The 15455-nt window shown below is 38.3% G+C and overlaps 2 protein-coding genes and 1 long non-coding RNA gene across 12 annotated transcripts in view; 2 read left to right on the top strand and 1 right to left on the bottom strand.

Moving 5' to 3' along the window:
* Window positions 1–6460, top strand: part of DAB1 (DAB adaptor protein 1) — a 416141-nt gene extending 409681 nt beyond the window's left edge. For all 10 annotated transcript variants that reach the window (XM_042464067.1, XM_042464076.1, XM_042464077.1 and 7 more), the window contains one exon: window positions 3252–6460. Coding sequence is in view for 1 of the 10 variants with exons in the window: in XM_042464070.1 (XP_042320004.1) it covers window positions 3252–3296 (45 nt within the window). In the remaining 9 variants the exon portion in view is untranslated. The remainder of the gene's footprint in view (window positions 1–3251) is intronic.
* LOC121928835 overlaps window positions 1–11967 on the bottom strand; it is a 38792-nt gene extending 26825 nt beyond the window's left edge. Inside the window, exons 1-2 of the long non-coding RNA XR_006103583.1 lie at window positions 11674–11967; window positions 542–4031 (exon numbers count right to left, since the gene is read on the bottom strand). This is a non-coding gene — a long non-coding RNA (uncharacterized LOC121928835). The remainder of the gene's footprint in view (window positions 1–541; window positions 4032–11673) is intronic.
* The window catches only part of C8B (complement C8 beta chain), a 45719-nt gene continuing 41198 nt past the window's right edge, over window positions 10935–15455 (top strand). The window contains exon 1 of the mRNA XM_042464065.1: window positions 10935–11100. Coding sequence (XP_042319999.1) covers window positions 11009–11100 — 92 coding nt within the window. The 5' untranslated portion in view covers window positions 10935–11008. The remainder of the gene's footprint in view (window positions 11101–15455) is intronic.

Genomic DNA, 15455 nt, shown 5'->3' with positions numbered 1-15455 from the left:
TACGGTCCAAAAAAAGACGCACAATCAAAACAAAGAGTCCTACTAGAGTCTAATAAACCCAAGTGAGGAGGGTTATTTAGAGCCAAAGTTAATTATACGGTCCAAAAAAAGACGCACAATCAAAACAAAGAGTCCTACTAGAGTCTAATAAACCCAAGTGAGGAGGGTTATTTAGAGCCAAAGTTAATTATCTGTCCAGGGTCTGACCAAGAGACAAGGATATTAGGAACAGCAAACAGGGTCAAGGGCTCAAGAATACCACAGAAGGAAACACCAACCTCTTCTTTTTCTGCTGAGGCATTATTAGCACCACATGCTGACAACCTTTTTGAAAGCACAATAAACCCAATTAAATTATAGCCTGCCCACTCCCCAAAATAGGCAAGCAGCAGATAATACTAGATTTCACTAGCCACTCTCCCAAAGAATAAATCCTAAACCACCAGGGGGTAGTCAATAGGTATACCAAAGACATCTATTCATCCCTATGCTGAAAGCACTCAAATATTTTGGTTTACAAGAGGGGTGGGGAAGAGCTTACCAGAAGATGGCATGCAACCTCAGTGCCATTTCTGTGATCCATGTTCCCCCTGAATTCACCCGAACACCCACTAGGGGTTAGGGAGGCTGATTTCCATGCCCCCTCTGGATGTTTGAAATCCAGAAGAAACTTGTTTTCAGCAGGAGGTAACCCAGAATCTAGGTCATCTCCTGTTGGGGGGAAAAAAAGCTCCTTCAGGTCCTAAAATAACAATGAGAGAGCACTGAATATAGTGAAATTGTCCCCCTGTGGCCCTTAAGGGCATTTGAGGAGGAGTCTAATTTTATTTCAGAGGGTGCAATCCTCCAAGGTTTCAGGAGAGGGCAATGCACCCCCAACTAATATTAGTTGTCCACTCATGGTTTTCCATCACACTACCCAATTACATCACTATGATTCCAAGTTAACAGCAGCGGTTCAGTCCTATGGAATTCTAGATTAGTTATGTAGGGAGGGGCGTTTAGAACTCTTAGCCAGAGAACTACAGTACCTTACCAAACTACAAATCCTGGGATTCCATAGGATGCTGCCATGGCAGTTAATGTGGAATTATAGTGTTGTAGCTGTCTAGTGTGAAACGGCCAAAAGTCTGTAGTTTTTCCCAACAATTCAGTTATCCAGTGTCAAGCCCTGAATTCTGATTAAAGTAAAGTTTATATGCTGCTGTGCAGTTGAAGATGCAACCCAAGACTCATGTGTAATCTATTTCCTTCCTCCCTGAGATCTCTTTCTCTCATGGAGACGATTTGTTCTCAAGAAAGCAACTCCTCATAAGGAGGCCTACAGGGTGAACATATGTTTCCAAGCACAGGCTAACATGCTGGTTTTTGATCTATAAAGCCTTGTATTGCATAAGTCCAGCTACAGCCCATCTCTTCCCTTATGAGTCTGTCTGGCCCTTGACATCTTCAGGAGATGCCCTCCTCTCAATCCCTTCACAGACTCATCTATGCAGATGCAAGATGGGGCCTTCTCAGTGGCTGCTTGTAGACTCTGGGATTTTATGGCTTTTGAGGTCCAAATGGCTGTTGTCAGGTTCTTTACTTTTATTTTAAAAATACTGAATGTATGTTTTATTTTTTTTAAACGTTAGCAATAGTTTCATTGCATTTTAATAGTTTTCTCTGTATTGTATTTGTTTTAAATTGTAAGCCTCATTGAGTCCAGGCTGAGAGGAGAGGAAGTAGGATGTAAGTAGAGTGTAGGAAGTAGGATATAAGTTCAATGAAATGAACAAATGCCAGCCTTCCTTGGAGCAGAACACTCTTGATGGATATGCAGCATCATGTCCACAGTCAGAGAAGGAGGTGGCTTTCTTGTCCAACTCTACAGTAACTCTGTCTCTATCCATGATTATAGTTTCCTATGTCTTTGGTACCAAAGCACAGGGGCAGCCAGTTCCTCCCTACCCTCAGACTCAGGGTACTTGAACACTACCTAACTGGAGCATCCCTCTCATGTGGGCATGACATCAGGAATCCTTGGTAGACATAAAATCCACTGTTCTATACTGGAGGTTAGGCTTGGGATATTATGAGTCCATGCTTCTCTGCTTAAGTATTGTAGATTCTTAAGAGATGGGATGTGAGTCTTTGTCTTTTTCCCTGCTTAAAAAAAAAAGTATGTACATATTAGAATGTAAAGCACACTGCCCCTGCATCCAGTTGAGGATTACCACCAAGAAAGCAAAACTTCACAAAACAATTCCATAAACATAAAAAGTAATAAAATAAATTTTATAGTAGGGGTGGGAATCATGCAGCCCTCCACATTATTATGTTGGCCTTAAGTCCCAGAATTCCTCTCCATTGGGTCTTCTGGCTTGGGCTATTGTTATCCAACATTATCTAGAGGGTTTCATGGTCCCATCCCTGTCATATAGTCTATTGAAGATGATATATATGATATATTCATGGGTAGATAGTCTAAACCAAAAGGAAAGGCAAGAAGCAAGCATACCTGGATTTATAGGAATTATGCATAGAAGAACATAATTGCATTACACATTTGATTTTAGTAATTAGTAAAAATAAATTCCAAAGAACAGCATTATACTCTTGCTTTCCAGTTTTGCAAAATGTCACTTGCATTCCTGCAGGCTTAACACCAGAATTTGGAAAATCTATCTTTTGGCTCTTTAACAAAGCCACTGGCCATGCTAGACTCCAGATTTGGTGACCTATAGTCAAAGGCATAAATCAGTTGCTAATGCCATCTAAGGTAGACCCATTGAACTGATTGTTAAAGACTTCTATAAATCCTGTAGATTCAATAGCTGTAATCTAGTTGGGGCTAGCAGTTGGATTTAAACCTCATGCTATCTTTATTTTCATCACAACAGTTTGTTTCACACAGCTTGATATTTGCAGTCAAACATGTCAACATTGTTTACTCCATAGTAGTTTTGAAGGTAAGTCTAGCATAACTGAGTTAATTTTACATTACATCATGGAATGCTAAAGTGGTATGTGGTGCATTGGTGTTATTGATGGCTCTACATCATTCTAGCAAATGCCTGTATTGCAAAATTATCATAGTGTATTTTTCTTTTTGTACCATCTTCCTCTGGGTGCCATCATAATTCAAAATAATAGAATAAAAATGCCAGTTCCTCTGCACTTTATCTCCTTTACCTCTTTTTGCAATGTTTGCTTTTCACATCAAAATGACTTGGAATATGTCTGTTCAATTTTCTTTCCACTGTCCCCAGGAGAGAGAACCACTCTATGCCCAGATCAGCAGACCTAAGAAATAGTGTTGACCCACGCTTGTGGTGCTTCAAAACTCAAAAGGAAAACTACAGCCTTGACAGGCCTTTGGCTCCCATATTTTCTGTGTTGATCCCATCTAATCAAGGAGAATTAACTTCACTGGATTAGTTGAGCAAGCAAGATGTTTTGGCAACCAATGGCAACTCTTTGGAAAAAGCATCACTTTACAAAAAAAAAAAAAATCCTCTTTTTGAAACAGAATCATTCACTCCTTCTTTAACATTTCAGTCATCCAAACATTTTTTTACTCCTTGTCAACTTTCACCATTTTTAGAGCACCACATAATGAAAAGTAGGTTATGCAAATCTACTAAATAACTCCTCTTTGTTTAATAATATAGAGAACATGCAGACAGCAAACACATCATGATGTCAACAGCTATTGAGCTGCATGGATGCACATGTGGATTATATGGTGGCTTCTTTTATCACCATGACAGACTAATCTTGCTGTATTTCTTTCCCTTTTAAGCCCCTCCATAATGGCATATTTGAAAGGGGGAAGTATCTGAGTGTTTCTTCCCCCTGCCCTTCTTCAAAATTGGTGAACACGTTCTAGCAGCAAAATGCCTCCTGTGAAAATAATACTTAACTTGAAACCATGGAATACGCCATTCTGCTGATTATCCATCTTGATTAGAAAATATTGCCAAATGGACCTTTTAATTTCCACTACATCAAAGAGATGAAATGCTGCTTTTCTGTTTTGAATACTCCTGCTGTGGGTAGAAAAGGACATCAAATGTTTTGATGGGGAGAAAAAAAGACAAGCAATGTATTATTTCCTAGGGACCTCTTGAAACAAAGACCAGTAAAGGAATATTTTTTATTTCTTTGATATCTTGCTGCTGTAATGCTATGCAGACAAGTGTTTTTCTTCTTCTCTGTGTGCCATTTTTGAAGAGAGAAAAAATTGTTTGCCAAATACTTCCAGTGTACTTCTGGATTCGATTGGGATGGACTTTATTACCAAGATGGAGATGGCATGAATTTTGAAATAATGAACAGATTCCGTGATCAGATTGCTCATCTTTACCACTTTTTGTACATCAGAATAAAAACGCAAATGGGATTTTTATTTTATAACTTGAAATTAAAAAAAATCTTACTGTTAAACTCTTTAAATGTTTAAGGGGAAATGGCTTTAAGGAGTTTGAATGAAATTTGCCAGGGTTTTTTCCTTTGTTTGTTTGATTTGGGTTTGGGTTTTTTTTGTAAATATAAATGTTAGGAGAATTCTTTTCATAATGCCATGACACTGTAGAGAAGGTAGCAAAGGTACTCTGGAAGCGTGGAAACCCCCTGTTTGTGGTTCTTGCATCACCGCAGTTTTTTTCCTTCTTCACGTCCTTATGGTGTGGGCTGAAGCTTAAATGCTTATACCAGTGGCAGTTAGGTTATCAGCAAACAGTAATGTTGATAGGGGGTGGGTCACATGATTTATCTTGCTTTTATCACACAAATGTTAGTACATGTTCTACATTAAGGGGGGAGAAGTCATATTTCATGACCATATCATAATAACAACAAACAACAACAAAAACTGTTTACATACAAACCAGAAACAACTTTTTTAAAACTCTTAGGTTTTTTTAAAACATTTATGTAAGAGGAAATGCAGTGTTTGGTTCCTATGCTTAGCACATGATTTGCATACAGAATCTATATATTTTTGCCCTACAAAGAATTGTTATACAGGTCAAATGTCTTTTCCTGATGTTCCTATGCAGATATATTGAATTTTAGTGGTTTAGCACTAAGGGGGAAATGAACTCAAATAACAAATTGTTTTAAGCATTATGCAGTGTTTTTTTAAAAAAATTAAAACGCCAAGATTCCTGTGTGATATCCATTGATTTATGTAGGCCTGAAGTTGTGTATTCCCATATGTTTGAATCGTTTACTTGAAAGCATTTTCCACATGTAGCCAAAAGCTGAATTGAGATAATGATTTGGTGGTGTTAACAACAGACCTTACTGAAGTAGATATGGCAAAGAAACTTGCGTTTTAACACGGAAGATAATGTCCTCTTAAATCAACCCATAAGTGAGAGCTAATGCATTCTCTATTCCAGTTAAATCCCTTTTTGTCATGGTTGGATCTTTCTAGAAAGTTCACATTGAAATTGAGATCCAAAATGCATTTTCTGTATAGGATTTCAAATGTACTGTCAGTTTTGGGCCTAATCAAAAACATTCCACAGGGCATCTCTTTTTAAAGAATCTTTCAAGTATTGGTTTGAAAAAGAAAATTTATGTTCTTCCATTGCAAAGCTCTTTACCATTTTTGTCTTGGAATATCAGACAATAAAATATGGAATTTCAGTTCTTAATTAATCAACCTTTATCATATACTGTGATCACTGGATTTTCAGTTATTGGGTAAATCATTTATACCAGAGTTCCATCAGTTCCTTGGAGACATCTGTGATTATAGGGCTCTGCTGGACTTGCCCAGGATGTTGGGCGGGGAGAGTACTGGTAGCATATGAAATAGAGTTGAGATTTCATGAACAGAATTCATGAGGAAATTGGCTTAATTTAAACATTGACTGTTTTCTTTGAAATGGGAATTATCAATCATTAGACAATTCCTTTTTGCCATAGCCAAGAAGCAACAGATTTTGGAAACCTGCACTGTGTCCATTTTGTAGATAAGTAAAATGTCCAGGGACGCCAACAAGCTTTCCTTTTCCCCACTACCACTAAATTTGTCACTTTACATTTTAAACCAGGGAACCCCACCCACTATCCTGTATTGTCTCCAGTAGTTTCTTGATTCCTACCATGTCATTCAAATATTTTGACAGTCATTCAGTTGTCTGACGAAATAATCAAATAATGTACTGGGCACCTTCTTTGCAAAGATGTTTACTCTCTATTTTGATTCCATTTTGATTTCTGCATTCCAACATGTATTTTTTTAATAAAGAAAAGAAAGATAAAATTGACTGTTTTGCAGTACATTTCTAGATCTACTTTAACTTTACCTCAGAGGAAAACCATTTGTTAACATTTGTTGAGCATCTTCTTTTCTTAACTTTATGTATAATGCATTCAGCAGAAAAACAACAAATTTTTAGAAATTTTCCATTAATTTCTGTAACACACCATGTAATACTGTTACAAATAAAAACATTTAAAATCATCTGAATTATTTCTTCGTCTTTTACAAACTTAATATGATAGAGCCCAAAGGCTATAGCTTAAGTACCGTAACATGTCATTTTTTTTAGATATCACCATGTTTTTCTTCCATCCATCAAGCTTCTATGTTCTATAGCCATTATTTGAATTTGCCATTTTTTCTGCATAAATACAATTCATTGCTCTATTTAGTACAGTTTGAGTCCAAAATTCAAAAATCCAAAATGATTTAAGATCCAAAACATTTGGAATTACAACACAGATACTATAGTACAGTATGTACATTTGTGAGACAGGAGAGGGACTCAAGGCTGGAGATAGATATGAACAAATGACCAGGAGCATCGCCGCTGCTTCGAAGGTGGAAACAGGTGGCTGGAGGACTCCCTAGAGATCTCCTGTACAGTAGTCGGGTCTCTTATATATAACAAAATGGTGCAGGCTGCAGAGTGACATGAGAGATGCAATGCTACAGGAAAAGACAGCTGGAAAGAGACAGGAGGAAATTTCAAAAATCTGCTTTTTAAAAAAATGCATGAAAAATGGAGCAAACTTTCCGGTGACTGGGATAGCAGTGGTAGCAAGGGAAGGTGGTGAGAGGCAGGCTGGGAGGAGACAAGCAGCACCAGAAGCTTGTGGGCGATGGGATCCAGGAAGAGTCTGCGCACTGATGGGCAGCCCAAAATCCAAGTTGCTCTCTCCAACCATTTCTCCTGCAGCCCACAAATACTGTACCTTTTCATTTTATATAAGGGACCTGATTATTGTAAAGGGACCTGATTATTGTACAGGAGAACTCCAGGGAGTCCTCTAGCCGCTGACCTCCACCTTTGTGGTGATGGTGAAGTCACTCATGGCTGTTCATTCAAAAGACAGAAGTGGGTGGCTGGGAAGTATTACAAAATCTGAAACACTTCTGGTCCCAAGCATTATGGATAAGGGAGACACAATTGGTATATCAAATTTTCATCGAACATCTTAAAAAAAATGAAACATTCCCAATAGAATTGGCAATACAGTGGGCCTATCATATTGATGGGCTAGCCATCTGTGGATTGGAGCTCTTATGGATCATCTCGCACCATATCAGTCAATGGCTATGCACATCCATGGATGCACTACTGTGTGCACATTGGCAACCACTGACTAATATGGGCTTGAGCTCCCAAGTTTTTCCCATTTGCAGAGGGCATCACCAAACCCCCATTGATGGTTAGAGCCCCACTGTATATCTGTGTCACAAAATACAGTTTTCACAAGTTACTTCCCAAGTTCAGAAATATTGTAAACATACATATATATGTATTTTTTAAATGCAGCTAATGTTAATAACTCCTAAGACTGTTTTAAGAAATCCTGCATAAGCTTCACATTCAAACACATATATTTGTAATACTCTGAAAAGAGGTGTGTGGTTTGGGCATAGTTTACAAATACTGTTGCCTTTTCCTCTAATTACTGATTCTCCATGCTCAGATCAGTAATTGAGTAATTTGAAATTTCCATCTCTGTGGGACACTGGGCTTAGACTGAATGTGTATTCATTAAGGTACAATTTTCTCCCCTTTAAAACAGAATTGTGGCAAAACTGAATTATATGCATATGTATGACTTCTGTATCTTATCCATGAGACACTGAGAAATAAGGCAAGATGGCCTGTTGTGATACTCTGATTAGAAAGAACATTACCTATCTCCTTCTGAAATTATTCTGCTGGTGGAAAAGGATATCAGAGCTATTAATGAAACAACTGTCCAGCAATTAAGGTATTTCCCAACAGTTCCAAATACAGTGGTGCCTCGGGATACGAAATGATCGCGTTACGAAATTTCCGGGATACGAAAAAGTCGGATTGGCAAAAACTGTTTCGGGTTACGAAATATTTTTCGGGTTACGAAATTCATTTCGGCGCGAAATTCAAATGCTGCTATAGGCTTTCCAGTGCTAACGGAGTATTTCGGGTTACGAAATTTTCGGGTTACGAAAGGAATGGCGGAACGAATTAATTTCGTATCCCGAGGCACCACTGTAGTTTTATCTCCATGAAAATGTTGCCTTGCAGCCCATCTATCAAGTTCAAAATAGTTTGATCCGAAAACTCCAAAAACAAATGATATGTTCAAAAACTGCATCTGAAGCAATAGTAGAGGAAGCTTTTTCAAAATTTCCATTACTTGCTATCTTTATAATCCTATTTCATAGCAGTCTTAGACCCAACAGCATGTCATTGTGTTTATGTTTCTAAACTGGATGTAAAATGTAAGTTTAAATTTGGAGAGGAAATCTGGTAACAGATGAGATCAGTGCTCACACACTCTTATTTTATTAAATCCATCGCAATTAAACTAGTGGGGCACAGAGTAGGGGAAAGCCCCAGGTTTGGGTTTCCTGGGTGGCTTAGAACAAGTCTTCCTTTTATCCTTTATGTCAAATAGGAATAAGGGGAACCTGTTTTGCTTGGTTTTGATAAATGGAAACAAAGCAATATTGCCTGTGGTTAAAGTTCAAAACAATTGCATTTTAGTGGTCCTAGGCATTACTAAATCAGTAATTGATTGTACAAAATTCAGAATGCTTATGTCCAGTTTGCTCAACATAGTAGTAACATTGCCTTATTTCACAGCCATCTTCTTAAATCAGAATTAAAATATGCGTTGTAATCAGTGTTAAATGTCTAACCCAAATATGTAGAGATACAAAACTGTTTGTGGCAGGTCTCAGCCATTTGTTATATCTTCACACTGGACTATATAACTTGTAGCCATCCTAGGATACTTTTCATGGTTATATGCCCCTGAAACAATCATGATTGTGTGGGGCAATAAAGTATTTTGGCCATACAGCAGATTTTAAATTGTAATTCATTTTAGCAAGAGCAGGAGTTGGCTTAACCTATATTCATTCTCATCAAGGGTAATCTGCAGCCTTGGGCCTGTATGGATCTCTCAACAACTCCTCATGTAGGCCTGAAAGCCAGAGAAACTCCTCCCATTGGAACCAAAAATACTGTGTAGCAATGCTCTGGGGGCCATCACTTTTTCAGAGGACTGCCTTACTATAAAGTATATATTTTCTATAATCTGTAGCCTTGACTGCCATTGTTTCTCGTCTGTGCAAACAGTGAGCCACACATTTTTCAGTAAATGATGCTTAGCTAGGTACTAATGATTAACAGTGAAATCGATTGCCAGAAAGGTCAAGATACAGTCAAAAATACCTTTGTTAGTCAAGAGGCCAATGAAACTAAAAACAGACAGAACCTTTGGACAGCCCAAACCATCCTTTGCTATGATTAGCCTTGCTGGGGGGCAGGGAGGTTATTGGTGAAGCCATCTGCTGAGAAACTAATTGGCAGAATTCAGGTTTCCCTGGTCTCTTTCTATAATAAGCTGGCTGATGTGGCACATGTTCTCTCTTAAATTATTGGTGCTACATCACTTGTTGCAAAGAGCCAAAAATCAGTGGTTTAGCTTTCATCTTCATGTCTGAATAAAGCAATTTAGTCTTAATGAAGGTGTATATAAAGAATATGCCTCAGACATCCAGTTCTTAAGAGCTATGTTTTTCTATTATATTTGAATTAAAATATATGAGTATCTTATAAACCTGCTAATATTTAAACACAGCCACATAAATGTCAGCTTTCTATGAACATGCTTTGGTCAAGTTATTTTTAGAAAGTTATGTTTTTATTGATGTATTTCCCATTTATCAACTGTTCACTTATTTTTAAATATTTTTAACTTCTCTTTCCTTTTGTTGTTTTTCCCCACTATGGTTTGGGAATAAAAGGGGAAAAATATGAACTGATCCATACATTTTTACACAAAGTAGCATCCATGTAATTTTTTTTTCTTATTCCTTGTCTTCGTTGTTGTTGTTCGAAATGCTGAGGAAAGAGCACTGTCATAAACTTTTAAATGTGTAATTTGGAGCCCTGTTACATGTACATGCAGATGTTAATGAACTCTCAGCCTCTTCATCTAACATGGTTGTAATATGTAATATGTTTGTAATATGTGCTGTTCTGTTAAATTGCTCTTACTCTTGGTTAATTGTGTATATGGCTTCTATCCATACCCGCATACTGTACATTCCTTTTGGGAACATTTTTAAGAACAAGTTGTAAAAATCAGTTTGTAAAGGAATCTTGTAGCATCTTTGAGACTAACCGTGCGAAAGAAGTTGTATCACAAGCTTTCTAAGACTTGGTCTGCTTCCACTATGCATCTGAGGAAGCAGATCAAGTATATGAAAGCTTATGCACCCTTTATATATTGATACTCCAGGCTAAAATGAGTCTCTTAAGTCTGTAAATGGTTCCTCTATTTTTCAAACGTCATCTACACAATTTTCAAGTAGCCCAGTAGAAGGCTCTGTGCTACCAGTAAAATCTGTTTTAAGTTTTTCAGAGGCTGGTTCATCTTCTGTTTGTCTGGTGGAAAAACTAGCTATTGATTTACCTTGCTTCCCTAGCAGTTTTCAAACATTGTAGCAAACAAAATTAGAAAGGATGTCACTATAGATTATCCACATTGCTTTAAAACCATGAGTGAAGCATCTCTACTGTTTCTTTTGTGCCCAGCAAGATTATTTCTGATCTATGGAATCATAAATTTCCTAAATTTGCATTGCTCCAGGTAAGAGAATGTTGTTGGGTTTTTCTAAAAAGCAGTACAATGACATGATAGATAATGACATTCAGTGTTAACCTTCTGTTTTTATTTTCATGTGGAACATGAAAAGTGCCTTTTGGAGCTGTTTCTGGATTAGTGGCAAAAATAAGGAACCGTATTGAAATTTAGGTACTGTGAAGCAATGTACTTTTCAATAAAACAAGCTTGGGAAAAACAAAATATATGGAGCTCTGGTATTCAGAAAATGTTCTCCTGTGCCTACCTTATCAAGGTTATTATACATTTTAAGATGAAAGGGAGAATATTATCAGCAAAACCAACTGCCAGTGTAATTCATATATAGGATTGGGGAATAAATGGCTAGGAAATTGGTCCTGTCATCCATTTAGGATTGCATGCATGGATTCAATTAATACAGTGTTAGTTATATGTAACTTCAAATGCAAGTAGGAGGGTCAAGCTATGTAAAGGTGATTACATGTGTGTTCTTTTCATTATCACATGTTGCCTATATGTAATGATGGGAAAAAAGAAGATTTTACCACTATACTACCCACTTCCCTTTAGTCTCCCTACCTGGGCAGATGAAAATGGCCTTGAGGGTCATACTGAGGGTCTTCAGGGTAATTGTTCTGGATGATCTCAACATACAGGAGTACGCTAAATATGGGGAAGTTCATGACTTTATGGTCTCCTTGATAAACATGGACTTGTTTGTCATGGCCTCCATGATAAACATGTCAGCAGCCCAACACATGTGGTGGGATTTATTCTGCATGTGCTTTTCTCTGATGTCTTCTCATGATGAAATTTTCTGCTGAGATTTAGACTTTCAATGACTTTTTCCCTCTGCAAGGGTGGGTAGGTCTGTTAAAATGATTTTTGGGGGACCAATCGATTCTGGTGGATTTCCAAGGGTTCTAATAGCTTTTGCTTCCACTAAAGCCAAGTCAATGCCCTAATCGCTCTTGGAACTGGAGATGTCCCAAGCAATTTCAACCAAATGTCCCTTATCTGGCAAAATCTGGGAAATACATCTGAGGTGAGGGCAATAAAGCAAGTGGAACATGTACTCAGCAGAGCCTTGTATGCAGTAAACACAGCTTAAAGCCCAGTGGTGTGGTGGTGGTAGACAAGCATTTTCTCTAATTCCACTGCATTGCACAGTGTCATTCTGTGGAGCTTTTCCATATAGAATCATACAATCATAGAATCATAGAGTTGAAAGAGACCACTAGGGCCATCCAGTCCAACCCCCTGCCATGTAGGAAATCCAAATCAAAGCATCCCTGACAGATGGCCATCCAGCCTCTGTTTAAAGACCTCCAAGGAAGGAGACTCTATCACCCTCCGAGGGAGTGCATTCCACTGTCGAACAGCCCTTACTGTCAGGAAGTTCCTCCTAATGTTGAGGTGGAATCTCTTTTCCTGTAGCTTGCATCCATTGTTCCAGGTTCTGTTCTCTGGAGCAACAGAAAATAAGCTTGCTCCCTCCTCAACATGACATCCCTTCAAATATTTAAACAGGGCTATCATATCACCTCTTAACCTTCTTTTCTCCAAGCTAAACATCCCCAGCTCCCTAAGTCGTTCTTCATAGGACATGGTTTCCAGACCCTTCACCATTTTAGTCACCCTCCTTTGGACACGCTCCAGTTTCTCAATGTCCTTTCTGAATTGTGGCGCCCAGAACTGGACACAATATTCTAGGTGGGGCCTGACCAGAGCAGAATACAATGGCACTATTACTTCCCTTGATCTAGACACTATACTTTTATTGATGCAGCCTAAAATTGCATTGGCCTTTTTAGCTGCCACATCGCACTGTTCACTCATGTTCAACTTGTGGTCTACTTGGACTCCCAGATCCCTTTCACATATAGTTTCATTCAGCCAGGTGTCCCCCATCCTATATCTGTGCATTTTATTTTTCTGCCCTAAGTGCAGTACCTTACATTTCTCTGTGTTGAATTTCATTTTGTTAGCTTTGGCCCAGCTTTCTAGTCTATTCAGGTCATTTTGAATGTTGATCCTGTCCTCTGGAGTATTAGCTATTCCTCCTAACTTGGTGTCATCTGCAAATTTTATAAGTGTGCTCCCAATTCTGTCATCCAGGTCATTGATAAAGATGTTGAATAGCACTGGGCCCAGGACAGAGCCCTGTGGGACCCCACTGGTCACTTTTCTCCAGGATGAAAAGGAGCCATTGTTGAGCACCCTTTGGGTTCGGCCGGTCAACCAGTTACAAATCCATGTAACAGTTACTTTGTCTAGCCCACATTTTACAAGCTTCTTTTCAAGAATGTCATGGGAAACCTTGTCAAAGGCCTTACTGAAATCAAGATATACTATATCCAAAGCATTCCCTTCATCTACCAAGCTTGTAATTTTATCAAAGAAAGAGATTAGATTTGTCTGGCATGACTTGTTTCTCTGATGAGAAATCTGTTGCAATCTGAGAAATAGTCAATAGTATGGCCTGTGCCATGCTATTTTCAAGACACTTGGAAGTTTGTAAAATACCTGAAATATTAAGATGCTCACATCTGTCATTACTTAGTAGTGAATGTACCCAGAACATCATCTAGTCGAGTTGTGTTGGATTGGTTTCCATGTCTGAGGCCTGTGGATGTGGATATGGTGCTTGGTCTTGTTTGGGCAACCACATGCTTGACTCGACCCTCTTCTTTGCTTATTAAATTCAATGAGGAGAGAGGGTTGCCTGGGTTAAACCAAGAGACTGTAGATTCTTTATTGAGAGAGGCAGCAATCAGGCTGCTCCTGGAGATATCTAAACTAGACCCAAGAGAACAAAAATGACATATAGGTCAGCTGTTAGCATCTCCTTTCTGGGCAAGGTGCTCAAATGATTTCACCTACTACAGTAATATCCTGCTTGGATGACCTATTCCACAACCTGTTGCTGTGTGCTTAGTATTCTGTTTCATATCAGTTTTGCTGTTGGGGTTCCTTGCACCTTTCTTTTATTCCCCCAAGCTTTGAAACATCTATATGGAACAAAAGGTCTAAGTCATCACCAATATGCAGATGATAACCTTTTCCTCATACAAGTAAAGCAGCTTTGACTCTGAGACAGTCATTGGACAAAACAAAACTAGGACACAGTTCAGACAAGACAGATATTTGTTGAGTGTGGTTCATGTTAAGAGGCATCTGGCCTTTTCTGGTGGGTTCAAGTTCTATTAAAGGGACAGATTTGTTGTTTGAGAACTCTTAAATCCATCATTGTCACATTAATTGCAGGTGGCTTCGTGGGTTGGAGCACCTTTCATTAGCTTGTATTATTTAATGCATTACATATATGATTCCCTTTAAAAAAGAGTCCATAGGCTTGGTCCAAAATAGGATAGCTAGACTACTCATTGGGATTCTCCATCTTCATCTCCTAACAACCATATAACTACAAGCAACATTGAGTTTCTTTCTCCTGATAATCCCTCCAATATTGAACATTACCTTTTACATTGTCCTCTCCTAGACAAAGGTTTCTTGAATGTATTTTACATTCCCTTTCTGACAGATCTTGTTTTCAGCAGATTTGTGTTCTTCTGGCTGGCAACAATGTATTTATTACTTCTATAGTTGCAACATTTGGTTTAGCTGCTAGCAAGATTAGGATTAGTTTTCTCGATCAGAATGATGGCTAGAACCATTCTAGTTTTATGTTTCTGTTATTTTATCATTAATGATGTATTATTGTTTTTCATTGATGGGCCTCTCTTATTAATTTTACTATGTTGTTTTATTTGCGATTTTTGTGCCTTGATCTTTTTATACTGTTTTTGTATTTACTGATTGGATCTATTTTATATTGTGGCGGCTTTTAGCTTTTAACAATAAACTTCTGTAGGTAACAATAAAGTGTTCGGAGTGACAGGCAGCTGGGTTAACTCTTTAACCACCCTGAACAACTCTGCTGGACGAGACTCTGCAGATGCAATACGTGCAGCATAGAACAATTTTTTTTATTGCCCCTATTGCCACTCCATAAAACTCAATAAGTTCTTATGGTGTATCTTGTCAGGTAAATGTTGATGTTTCCTCCAGCAGCTTTCTAGTCATTGTGCAGCCTGCTTCATTTGGGAAAGATCTTCCATATACCAAGGTTTTTTATTTGAAGTGGGCTGAAAAGGATGCGCAGGAGCGATAGTGTCTATGGCCCTAGTGAGGTTGTTATTTCAAGTATCCACTAGGACTTGAATCCCCTCTCAGCCATGGAGGCACACTGGTCACACATTCTCAGCCTCAGAAGGAGGCAAAGGCAACACCCCTATGAACAAATCTTGCCAAGAAGCCCCTTCATAAACTCACATTAGGCTTGCCATAGGTCAGAAATG

The sequence above is a fragment of the Sceloporus undulatus genome, chromosome 4, assembly GCF_019175285.1.
Source record: "Sceloporus undulatus isolate JIND9_A2432 ecotype Alabama chromosome 4, SceUnd_v1.1, whole genome shotgun sequence".
Taxonomy (NCBI): Eukaryota; Metazoa; Chordata; class Lepidosauria; order Squamata; family Phrynosomatidae; genus Sceloporus; species Sceloporus undulatus.
This window is presented reverse-complemented; position numbering and strand designations above follow the sequence as displayed.